This window comes from Bradysia coprophila, unplaced genomic scaffold (assembly GCF_014529535.1).
Source record: "Bradysia coprophila strain Holo2 unplaced genomic scaffold, BU_Bcop_v1 contig_94, whole genome shotgun sequence".
Lineage (NCBI taxonomy): Eukaryota > Metazoa > Arthropoda > Insecta > Diptera > Sciaridae > Bradysia > Bradysia coprophila.
In genome coordinates this window covers 5,852,215-5,865,432 of record NW_023504022.1, presented here as the reverse complement: position 1 = coordinate 5,865,432, position 13,218 = coordinate 5,852,215, and the positions used below count along the sequence as shown (strand labels likewise).

The following is a 13,218-nucleotide window of genomic DNA, read 5'->3' as shown; positions in this document are numbered from 1 at the left end:
TATACACAAAAAATTCCGTTTCAAATGTTTCATCATTGTGCGGTGGTTAGGTTGTCATAGAGTAGTTTATATCAAGGTTCTGAAAGAACAGGTTAAGACACTTAAGAAGGCGGGTGAGACACAAATCTTGACAATTTAGACATGTATATTGTTTGAAAAGTCAACTTGAAAACCAATTTTTTTTTGTTAGGTTTAAATCATCATATAGAGTGTTATGATGAAAGAGAAGAAGATATTTTGACAAGTACCCCAAGGCAAGTTAAAATAAACTGGTCTTCTGTCCTATCGCTCTCAACGTACCACGTTGAAAGAGAAGCAAATACTTTGACAAGTACCCCAAGGGAAGTTATAATAACAACTCGAATGTGTCTTAACCTGTTCTTTCAGAAACTTGGTTTGTACGGTAGCTTGTTATACTCGAGATCTGGCAAAAGGGTATTTTGTCGTTTTATCATCTACCCTTGAACAGCCCTATTTTGTATTAGTGAACCCAGATCGTTGCGGATCATTATAAACGATAGACAATGAAATCACAAACAATAGAACAATTGAAGAGCTTTTTCACAACGCAGGCTAGAAAATAGTCATTTTATCCCCTCAGCTGATAGTTTGGATGCCTTTGTTGTGAAAAACGTTGTAAATTGGGTGAAACAACACCCTTGAATTGCAATTTTATAACGAATAACTATTATTTTTCTGTAGACTTGTTGTTTTGCTTGGAGTTTCATTGCCCTAACCAAGCAACACAACGTTGCAACAATTATTTTTCTAGGGTTTGGGATGCAAATTTTGTAGCCCTAATAAAAGACATGTCAATCTGTCAACGTAAAAAATATGCCAGGCATGTCAAACATTTTTTCAAGGTTCTGAAAGACAACTCTGAGTTGATCACGAAGGCGGTGACACACAACGTTAACGACTGCGAAGTTTATATGTAAAATGGAACTTAACAAAAACAAAATTCTGAATTTTCGAGAAAAATACTTTCTTTAAGTTGATTTCTCACACTATATGTTTAAATAAAATTTGGTGTCACCCGCCTTCGTGGTTGTCTTAACCTGTTCTTTTAGAACTTTGCATTTTTTAACGTTACCTTAGAGCCAAACCACATCGAAACTTTCTGTACATCTGAAAACGTGAACTGTACACAAAACTTGTCTTAAAACAATTAATTTCGAATAATATTACAGTGTTATAGTATTGTAATATTTACTGTTTTCAATTCAGATGTCAAAAATGTCACAATATCAAAACTGTCATTTCACAACAGAAAGTTTCGATGTGGTTTGGCTCTTATAGTTTTGTTCCAATTAACTGAAAACCCGAACTGTGACAACACGAACGACAACGATTTCATCCACAGATATGAACACCTAAACGTCAACCATCAATTTCTTTGTAAATTTTTCGTTACAAATTTCGTCAACCTGAAAGTTGAGGCTAAGTTGCCTTATGTGGATGAAATTTGACATTTCGAAATGACATTGGCACAAACCTATAAAATGTGACGTTATCATCAGAACCCAAAATTTAAAGCTACGGTTCGTAACGGTACCGTTGAAAGACCATTATTTTTACTTGCAACTTTATGTAAAAATTACGGTATATCCTGCCGTATTAAGCTAAAATAACGTATCGCATTGTACTTGTGCTTTGAGGAGCTTTTGAAAGCTTTCAAGAGCTTTGAGCTTCTTTTGAATTCCATTGGAAAGGTGGAATTTTTCAATAGTATACAAAAGAAGCTCAAAGCTCTCTGTTAGCAAAGACACAAATGCGTTACGCTATATTTCAGCTTAACAGGGCAGACCAACTACCCAATAACTGTAAACCAGAACTTTGACAACACGAATGTCAATGATTACATCCACTCCACAGCAACACAACCTAAGCGATTTTACGTACACAGTAATTCGACAATTTTGATGGCTTTGAAAAAAACCTATACTGAACGCAGGACCTATTTTAAAGAAATTAAATTTCCAAAAATTCTTAAATTTTTCCATCACCTTTCATCATTTTATCTAAAAACACAACAGATTGCATCGTAAATGTTGTTTTCACTGCCTTTTTAGTTGTTTTTCATGTCTTTGAGCTTTTAACTGATTACTTTGGAATGAGATCTAACAGAAAACAAAATTTGGAAATTTTAAGAATTTTTGTGAAATTTTGGAAATTTTTGGAAATTAAATTCCATAAAATAGGCCCTGACTGAACGATATTTAGAAATGGAGTTGTAACGTGTAACGTGAATTTACGAATATGAGAGATACATACGATACGACATGTAGAAGAAAAACGTGGGCTGGAATTTTGTTTGTTGGACACTAGCTGCTAGTTGGATGTGAAATTGTATGAGGACGATTAAGCGCTGCAGGGCAACGCTGCAGTTCCGTTCATGGAATTTTGACCTCTTACAAGCTCAAAATCAGTGTGACCAACACAGTTTTTTTTTGTCCCACGAATATTCGATTTTGTCATGTGACATGGTGCCATTGATATGTCACAAAATTAAGTGAAAGCTGTAGAAACAGAAATTTCTTCTCAATTTATCAAATCCACCTTAATTTCTAAGACAGAAAACATCAACTCTACTTTGCTAAGTTTGCGACCGTTTTAAATTTGTGCGCCGTTCGTTGTCTGGCCGCTCCGATCTGTCTGATATTTAGCTGTCAAAGCAAATGTTTTTCTTTTCAATGTTTTGTTTATCTTGATTTGTGCAGTGAGGTTTATTAGGTTCGAAAACGTATACAAACATTACAGAAATGTTTCCAGCTTACTCCACCGCAAAATCGACAGAAACGGGTACGTTCAGAAGCGGGTAAATAATTGTCATTCAACGTTAATCGACCGTATTTTCAGAGACCGATAAAAACTCGGATAAAAAAGACTTGAATTGGCTCGCGAATCCCAGTTTTGAGAAGTACGAACCGCCTATAATACCAATCGACGAGGATTCGAAACAGTCAGATGAAGATGTTCAGCCGTCAACTAGCCATTCATCACGGTCGTCACACAAGAAGAAACGAAAGAAGGATCACAAAGAGCACAAATCGGATCGCAAGGAACGCAAGTCGAAAAAAGAAGAACCACAACAAGTCGTCGAAGTAATGGAGTTTGATGGGACTGAAGAGTACTATGTCGACAAGAAGGCCGAACGGGGATATCTTCGTGTGCAGACTCTACATAAACCAGCTTGTCCAAGGTAATTCTTCGCTGTTTGGACTGTAATGACCTCACTATCTATGTCATTCCATTCAGATATCGTACGTACTTCGCGGGTGTGATTGGACACATTAGGCGGGAGCGATTCACCAATGTCAGACGGTACTTTTTAAAGGGTAAAAAGGACAGAATCGAGGTTGGCGATTGGAATAAGGAGGAAAGTTTGAGCGAAGAGGACTTTTCGATCAAAAACAAAGAGTACAACCGACAGTTGGGCGAGAATCCCGGAAACGTTCAACTATGGTTGCAATTCATCAATCACCAGGACTTGTCCAACATGAAGTCGACAAAAACACAGGTGGTCGAACGTAAATTGGACATTCTGAATAAGGCGCTGCGAGAGAATCCGAAAAACGAAGACTTATACAAGCTGTACATACAAGTGATCGACCGGGCGTTTCCGTCATTCGAAGTGAGCAAAACGTTGGATCAATTGATATCGAAAGGTTTGTGTTGGAGCCATCGTTACAGACTGGAAATAGTTCATTAACCCTGGCTTTCAGACCTCACCAATTACACGCTGTGGAACGCCCAAGTGTTAGCAACACAAGGATCGATGGCCCGTTGTAACGTTGCTGATGTGCTCAAGTTGTACGAACAATGCATGAAGAACATGTACAACCGGAACCGATACGATGAAGTTATGTTGAGTAAGTGTCCCCCATCCCACTCGACCAGTGACTCTAGAAACTGATTCACAAACTTTGTCCTTTCTAGAACTGTTCACAAATTGTGCCCTCTTCTTACGCCAATCTGGTCTGTATGAGCAGATGTTTGCACTGTTAAAATTAGCTCTGGAGCTCAATGTCGCTGAAAATAAATTCGCCAAAATCCAGCCATCCGAATCGGATCAAAATCTGCTCATTGAATACGAAGAAGTGATACTGCAGTCCGGTCTGCCAATGAACGAAATTTGGTTGCGTATCGAAAAGTTGCGACAAAATTTCTACTTCCTGCCCTGTCCGGAAAATCGTTCATGCAGCGATCCACAACGAATGGTATTCAACGAAGACATCGTGCACTTCGTTTATCCACTGGCCAATCGTTCGTACGCGTTCAATTTAATGATCATCGTGTTGCGATTGCTGAAAGTACCGATGCCCGGACATTCGTTGCGCGAATGTTTTTTCACCAAACAGGAACACTGTTCGGAGTTTGACAGCATTGAGGACATTCTGTCGGTGTTCTTGTACAAAACGTTTAGGAAATGTGACACCTTCGAAACGGTGATGATGGACTTTGTCAAAGACTTCTCCATCGGACCATCGTACATACCGTCACACATTGGCTACGAAATCTATTTCGGAATCGTTCTTGAATACTTAGCGACAGCAAGTGAGTGCTTTCCGGGTGACACAGTCCGGAAGAATATTTTGGTGATGCTGTGGCTGAAGTTCGAAAGGATTTTACTGATTTTCGATAGAATCGCCGGTAAAGTTACCGATGAACGGGCGAAACAACTGCGCACCAAAGTGAAAACGCTTTTGAAACGCGAAGAAAATCGAAATGTGTTAGTGTTCTACGGGGAATATGCTTTGATCGAATATGAACTGGGCCGGATGGACTCAATGGAAAATGTGTTCCACACAGCGCTCGGCGAAACAAAACTTTCGGACAATGATTGCACCCGCGCTGATTTTTACGCAACTTTCGTACTGTATGTGGAGATACTGCTGAGAGAAGAACGAGTCGAGCAGGCGATACGATCATTGACATGTCTCGGATTGGACGTATCATTGAGAGAATCGGCTAAAATGGAAGTCACGGAACCCAAAAAATTACAAGCCATGAAAAAGCTCGCTGACCGTGTACGCGACTTGGTGTTCATCGAACGTAATGTGTCTGTGATGGAATTGGAACAGTGTTTTATGTCCGACTATCTGATCAGCTTAATGAAAGCCAACGTATACTACACATATCTGATCAAATCGAAGCAGTTGGCTGTTGAACAAATCAATGTTTGGATTCGAACGTTTGTCGAGATCAACAATCGGCATGCATTCATCCGCGAGAATCTGTACGAAATGTTGGTGGACGTTTTGGAATTGCCCAGCAAAAGTGGAATGGAAAACAATGCCACGGTTTACGATGCAGTGCAGAGAGGACTGTCGGAGTTTCCGAATAATTTATTGTTGCTGAGGACTGCTGCTACCATGGAAGGACAGGTGAGTTGATAGATTTATTTCGTCTAATTTGAAGCATTTTCAACGTAACAAATCAAGGGGGCCATTATTTTGATCGAAAATTCACGAATTTTAGGAATTTTTAGGGAAAATCTGAGTGAGCTTTTGTGAAATTTCGCGAAAAAAAAATCGTACAAAATAGCACATGGTCTCAGAGCCGATATATCTTGATGCAACTTTTTACAATCGACATACGTATCATTCTATTACCTCTCCTGTTCAAAATTTTTTTACATTTTTGTTACGAAATCTTTTACTTCATTAGTTTTAACATTCATTTAGCTAAAAAATTGGACCAATGACAGTGTTCATCACTTATATTGGTCATCACTGCCGATAACGGACTAGTCGGTACTAAAAGTGAAAGGGAGAAATTTCGAAAAAAATCCAAAAATGACGATGAATTTGTCGGACTGGGGCAATCATTTTTTTAAGTGTAGGTTCTTGTCTAATTCCGTGCACCCTAAGTTCTATTTCTTTGTTTCATGTTGTTTGCCATGAAAAGCATTGGAACCAAATTTTTTCCGGAAAATGAAAAATTGTTTTTCCAGCCTAAAAAGTCATTTATATAAGAACCTTTCAAGTCAAATATCTCCGAAACTACAATAGCTCTGTGACTACAATAGCTCATCTATTCTGAGAATTATGGTCCATTACCCATGTTTCATAGAAGAAGGTTTTTTGCTGAACTTCAGTGAATTCAGCCGTTTTTTGTGGTTTCCTCCTGTTTTTTTTTGGACTTATCTGATGTTAACCATCAGTGGTATTCATAAGGGAGCCATTAGCCCCAGCTGCAGTTCTACAGCTCAAGGATAGGGAAGATAGTAGCTCAATGATAGTGTCAAAGCCATAACTTATGGTCCATAAGAGTGTCGGCTAAAAGAAAGAAGTGGAAGGAACGTCAGGATAAGACAAAATTTTGGATGAGTTAGAGTTACGCGTCAAATAATTAAATTTCATCGGGAAATTGGACCAATAAAATGGTTATGTCACACGAAAAAGCTTCAGTAAAATTAAATTGCAATTTTCATAGCGAAAATTGTCAAAAACACGCCAAAAATGAAACTCCCATAATACTTAAACAGAAATGAAGGAGAGGGGAAGTAGTGAGGAAATGTATGTGCAAGAAACACTAGAACTAATATCCCAAATTAGATCTGCGTACTTTCACAGGTCAGGCTTTCAGGCTCCTAAGGATGAATCGCTCCGCTGAAATCAGAAGTACTTGAATGTAGGTCTCGAATGACACCTATTCTATGATAGGAAATGGCCAGTGAAAATGGCTTCAGAGTTGATTAATTTTCCGGAAATAACACTTTTTGAAGGGAACCCTCCAAAGGGACCTTCTTATGTGAAATATGTGTATTGAGCCATACTTCCCAGAACAGAGGAAATTTTTCAAAAATTTAGTTTTGATGTAAATGGCTTTTCCGGCTGGAAAAGCAATTTTCCGGGAATTTTCTTTTTTATTTCACAACTTTTCATGACAAGCAAAAGAAATTCTTACAGGACTTAAGAGTGATATCGCCAAATCTTCAGGTGATTTTTTTAACTTTGGAAACAAGCGATCTCCGATTTTAATGAGTGATAGCTCGTTGGATTCGTCTTTCAATTCTAGGAAACACTTGTCTTTCACTTTTTCTTTTAAAAAATTGTTTTCTTTGAAAAGCGCTCAAAAGTGAAGACATGTCAGAGGGTACCGAAAACAGTTTTTCGACAATAACTCAAGGAAAAATTATTTTAAATTGTTGTAATGTTGTACGATTGTCGGCCTTGAAAAGACCTACAGGTAGAGTATACGCACCGCTTGGTGCTAGTTGATCCACTAGAGTTATGACTAGAAATATAGTGAATGTTCGGAGAGTCCGCCTTCTCTGCAGCTTCGATGTACCAAGGAACTGAGTATGGGGTGTTGTAGCTGGCCTCACCCACTATCGTTGCACATATAAATGAACCCAGTACTTTTGGGCTGCAAGCCTACAGAAGTCTTGAAAAAAAAAGTTGGTGCCAAAATGTAGATTTTTTTCTTCTGTCTGAGGGCCCAACTGCCAGAACAGCACCAAGCGTATACTCTACCTGTAGGTCTTTTCAAGGCCGACAATCGTACAACATTACAACAATTTAAAATAATTTTTTCTTGAGTTATTGCCGAAAAACTGTTTTCGGTACCCTCTGGCATGTCTTCACTTTTGAGCGCTTTTCACAGAAAACAAATTTTTTTAAGAAAAAGTGAAAGACACGTGTTTCCTAGAATTGAAAGACGAATCCAACGAGCTATCACTCATTAAAATCGGAGACCTGAAGATTTGGCGATATCACTCTTAAGGCGCATGGAGCTTTTTTTTCGACACATTGACTATTTTAGGAAACTATTTCTATCTTTTCCCAGTTTTCCAATATTTTTTGCAATTTTTTTTCTTTAATGAAAATAGAAAAATGTTGAGGAAAAGCTGGAAAAATGGAAGAAAAAATATGAACAGAACTTAAGGCCATTCTTTTGACACAAGGACGCAAGGACTATTTTGGGAAAACATTTTCCCAATTTTCCAGTTTTCCAATATTTTTCCACAAATTTTTGTTGGTAAAATAGGATAACGTTGAGGAAACGCTGGAAAATCTAGGAAAAATAGATAAAAAAAATTGGAAACTTTTTCTCATTAGCTTTCCGAATTGAAACTGCCGATCGTCTGTTCTTCTAAGTAATTTTTGTTTATTTTGTCTTTACAATCTACATGTATGGTATACTCTTTACTTCGCGTTAAACGTTTACTTTACTTGTTGTTGTTTTCATATTTGGCTTACGTCTATATTTTTGTAAGTAATTAACCTGAGTTCAACAAAATGCCTTCAGTTTATTAAAATTATTGTTTTTGATTCTCATTTTTCTTTTTATTATTTGTACTTTGTGTCATGCTATCGATTCTTATCATTTGTTTATTTTTCTTTTCCCTTTTCTTTAACAATAAAACTCTCAATTGATTGAAATGCACTACATATTTCGCACACGTCTGCAATTTGGTGTGTGTGGTTCGTGTGGCGCAGATAGGTATAACTTACAATAATTACAAATCTATATTTAGATGGATAGAAAGAAACACTTGACAATTAACGATATGAAATGGCATCTACTAAAAACGAAATTTTTTGTTCTTTAAATGTGAATTCGTCACGTCGGCCACTAAAGTCGCGTGCTACGCTAATCTTGTTTTGGTTAAAGTAATTAAAAAAACAATTTTTTTTTGGTACAAAAAGAGGAAACAGACGACATGGTAGAAATTAGTGTTCGTTCGAACAATATTTCCAGGGATGATACAAAATGACGGGTAGGACGGACTGATGAAAACATTCGAAATATTGTGAACAACTCCACCAGAAAACGATGAACATACTTCGTCCATCCAGTCTTCATTGTCTAGCTGATCGTTCCGTTTCCAATAAACATTCTCGCACCAGAATTCGGGCATGGACAATTCCTGATCGAAAGATAAACGAAAAACCGGTCAACGCTGCCGAACAACTGTGCGAATTCGATTCAGAACTTACCTCGTTTCAATCGTTCCGCCGAACTTCGGCTCCCCGAATATGTTGGACGTATATCTCGTCCCATTTCTTCGATCAGCGACAGCAGTTGACCATATTTCGATAAGCCCGACGAATTGCCAATGGATGACGGAATTGAGTTCACCGATGTTAACGGCGTTGTAATGTCGGCTGATATTCTTGTCGTGGTGATGGTCATCGCGGGCGGTGGAGACAAATTCATATTTTGTGGAAGCTGTTGCAACTTGTTTAAACTGGATGCCGACATTGGAATTGCAGTGACCGTCACATCGTTCAGTTTTGATTCAATGTCCATTAGTGCGTCCATTGTTTACTGCTTGAGTTGTTATGTATTTTGCATTCAAAATCGTTGCGTGATTGAACGTCGAATTTGTATGCACTTTGGTCAATTGGTCCGCGAACAGGAAGTCAGAAAATGTTCTTTTTTATGTAATATGTAGGACAGCCGAAAATGATAAATTGATGGGAACGATGCACCTCGGAAGAGATAATAAAACTTTTTTTTTGTATTTTATGTCAAACGATTGTCAAACATTTTGTAGAGTTTACAATGAAGCATTTGATAGCATATTTCACCATGCTCACCATGCACATACAGGGTGTAGAGTGTTGTGGTCAGAGCGAGAAAACCGAAGACCATAGGTTTGTTCCAAGTAACTGTAAACACGAACTTTGACAACCCGAACAACGACAATTTCATCCATAGCAACGTCGCTTACGTGATATTTCATGCAAATCGAGCAACGTCGCCTACGCGATGTACACAGAGGTATTATTGAGGTTATGGTTCTATGGATGAAATTTGACAATTCATATGGCCTTGGAACAAACCTATTAAACACTTTGCCGGTTACTGTGACTTGTCAAAGTATTGCCTTCTCTTTCAACATGTTAGGATGTGAGTGAGAAGACCGAAGACCAGTTTATTATACCTTGCCTTTTCTTGGGAGCTCGTTCAGGAACGATTTTTTCTTCACTCAGTGAAGACTTGACGATTCGTTTAATGTTACACTAACAGTTGTCTGACGTTTGCCGTTCAGATACGTTAGTGAAAGTTACGAGTTAATTTTCTGTTTATGTTTACATTCCCACAGAGGGATTCTTTTGAATTTCGACTGACCGAAATCGGCGCTATTTTTTTCCGGGACTTCTTTATATATGCCTAGTTAGGCCTTGGTGCCTAGGCCCCAAAATAAGTCTAACATTTTTTTGATCTTCCATATCTGGCTGGTGGTAATCGGCAAAAATTTCTCAGAATCGATGGAACATAGGTGAACTTTGACGAGGGCTGTGACCTCCAACTCACTAATGCAATTATTTGATTAAATTATTATTTATTATGAATGTGGAGGACCTCAACTTTACAGTGATACTCACTTGCGTCCTTAACTTACATTAACGGACAAACTTACTAGACCGAAAGTGGAGGGGAACGGAACTTATATACGAAATGAAGAGGAAGGAGGTGCCACAAACAACTGACAACAGAACTATTTTGTTTCTTAGAAATTTATTTGACCATGACGAACATCACTCATCCATTATTCAGAATTCATTCGACGCAATTCGACAAAAGTCAGAAAATGTTCTGTTAGGTCGGTGTCAGATCGATTTGACATCGGAAACTCTCTGTTCTTGAACTGTCGACGCTGGCATATCGATTCATCAAATGATCCACAGAAATCGAAATGATTTATATCCGCAGACCACAACACATCCATTGTAAATTCACTTCACCGAAGTTTCATGACATTTGGGTAACATTTCACGACCAAAATACATTGTGAGAAATCTAACCTCACAGTTACACCTGTCATCGTTAACTGAACGAAACTCAGTGAAGAAAAAATCGTTTCTGAACGAGCTCTGGGGTAATTGCGACGGTAATTGTCAAAATATTTCTTTCTCTTTCACCATAATACATCCATTCCAATCAATCATACAATGTACGAACGAATTTTGACAGGCCGAAAATAACCAACCGTCATCCACATAAGCAAACATAACCGCAACTTAAACAAATTCTTTCGTTAAAATTTGAAATTGAGCTTGTATTGGCTGTGGATGACGATTGACATTTTCAACTACCTTGGAACAGACCAAGGTAACTATTGCATGTAATGTCATACATAACCGAATCAGATTTGCGGTGGCACTAAAGTTCGATACAAACGCCATCTCATCTCTTCATTAAAAGCAAAAAATGCAATAGAAAGTCGGGCCACCTCCACACTGAAATAGTTAGAAACAAATGTGTATGCCAATCGATAAAACTCCATAAAAGATACTAACCTAGCAAAATCTGGCTCTTATTCTTTAAAAACAACGAAGATATCCACGTTTGAATGTGAATTCCCATATAAAAATTCAAAATATCGGATTCGACCGCTTGTTTCGCTACCATACCACTAAACGCATATCCACGAAGTGGATTATGATAGGACAAATTGAGGACACTTAATTAGGCTGAATAAGTATTTGCAGCGTTGTTACCAAAAAAGTAGTGTTTCGACTTTGTACTACTCACTCAACTGTCATAATACTAAGTTTTCATTGTCCGAAAACTAGAACTAATTAAGGACATTTGTTTGGCATTAGCGACAAATATACAACTTCAGCTAGTTACTAAAATTTAGTACATGTCTACTGCGCCTGAAATAAGGTAGGACAAATTATAAAATCTCGTCGGACATTAAGGACAAACTCAGGACATTTATTTGGTTACGTCTACAGATAGCAATCAGAAGGGTAAATGAATTCTTTCTCTTGAGACAATTGAGTTCCAAACAACAATTTTATTTCGATTACGAACATTATTATGAGCAAAACATTATTCTAGACCATAACGAAAAAGTTTTTAGTTTTTTTTTATAAAGCTGGTTTGGTGTTCATAACATGTACAACCCGATGGAGAAGGGTCATTTGCCAAATGAAGAAGGACATTTTGTTTACATCTTTGCTAAATATCCAGATTGTTTTGTATGTAAATTTTCGCAATTTCGACTGCACGCATGTTGACACGACAGAGTAAAGTTAACCAGGCAGGAGCGCTTGTTTGACTAGGGACCTGAATAATCTAGTAGCCCTTGATATTTTGCGAATAAAATTTTTCAATTTATGTCAGTGTTCATTTGAGTTCATTTTCATCCCGTGTATTAGGTCCCTTATTTGACGTTTCGAAAATGAACCGCTCCTGCCTGGTTTATTTTACTCTGCCGTGATGTTGACCAAGGTTTCTGACTTTGCTTATTTCTCTTATTTTTTCATGATACTTTACTGAATTAAAATTAATTATGCAAAATTTCCATGCAAAATATAATGCAAAAATACTTCAAATAACGTTCGGCATCGAAATAAAATATAAAAATGTTTTGTTTGGAACTTAATTTAGGTCTGTTGAAAGATAGCCGAAATCCTCCAATTTAATATTCACGTAACTGAGCTTTGGAAGTAGTCAACATATTCTTCTAATTTCTGATGACCCGCGATCTGAACCAATAAATTTTCCGTTTCAGACATGGTTCAAAATTCGATCACTCCTAACCGCAGCCCACTCTCCCGTTTCAATACTGTTCTTGGTCATGTCGGCAAAGTATCGGTTCATCAAATACTCACAGAATTGTAACGACGATACTCTGTTTCTGGATTCGTTATCGTCAAACATTGACAGTAGTGAGACTGCCTATAAGACCAGAGTGTGCAATTTGTTGAAAAGTGAGACGTCCAATTCGATTGCAAGGAAAAATTCGCTGCTGTGGAGAATTTATTTGAAGAGCCTACTCGATGTACACAAGGATTTCGAAAAGAGTCGTAACGCACTTTTTGCGGCATTAGACGAATGTCCTTGGAATAAGGTAAGGGACTTTTCAAGAAATGAGTTACAACATTTTCGGCAATTTTTATTTATCCATCACAGGCTTTATACCTCGACGGAACTGTGTACATCCCTCAAGAGCTTCCACATTTACAAGATCTCATAATTGAGAAGCAGCTGAGAATCTATGCCCTACCCGAGGAATTGGAGATTTTACGTAGTGATGATGTGAATATAACCAATAAATAAAACGAAATGGTGACAGATAGTTCTTTTATTGATCTAATATCTTGACGAGGAGAAGAAGAAGCAAAATCTAATTGGAGTAGTCTGGCTCGAAATATGAATCTGTTTCCGATAGTGATTGAGCTTGGACTTTCTAAAAGTGACATAACGGCGTCAAATTGCTACTTCAAGGTGAGTTCATCAATAAATATC

General features: G+C 37.8%; 2 protein-coding genes across 2 annotated transcripts; one reads left to right on the top strand and one right to left on the bottom strand.

Moving 5' to 3' along the window:
• The first annotated feature begins 2,679 nt into the window (after positions 1-2,679).
• On the top strand, positions 2,680-13,042 carry LOC119085118 (nuclear exosome regulator NRDE2). Its single transcript, XM_037195380.1, has 7 exons — positions 2,680-2,802; positions 2,860-3,202; positions 3,259-3,668; positions 3,726-3,872; positions 3,940-5,387; positions 12,482-12,820; positions 12,883-13,042. The coding sequence occupies exons 1-7, from the start codon at positions 2,763-2,765 to the stop codon at positions 13,027-13,029; spliced, it is 2,874 nt and encodes a 957-aa protein (XP_037051275.1). The 5' UTR covers positions 2,680-2,762; the 3' UTR covers positions 13,030-13,042.
• LOC119085119 lies at positions 8,092-9,495 on the bottom strand. The gene is made up of 2 exons (XM_037195381.1): positions 8,949-9,495; positions 8,092-8,878 (listed from the first exon to the last, which is right to left on the bottom strand). Exons 1-2 carry the CDS (start codon positions 9,271-9,273, stop codon positions 8,811-8,813), a joined length of 393 nt encoding a protein of 130 aa, XP_037051276.1. The 5' UTR covers positions 9,274-9,495; the 3' UTR covers positions 8,092-8,810.
• Positions 13,043-13,218: the final 176 nt, after the last annotated feature.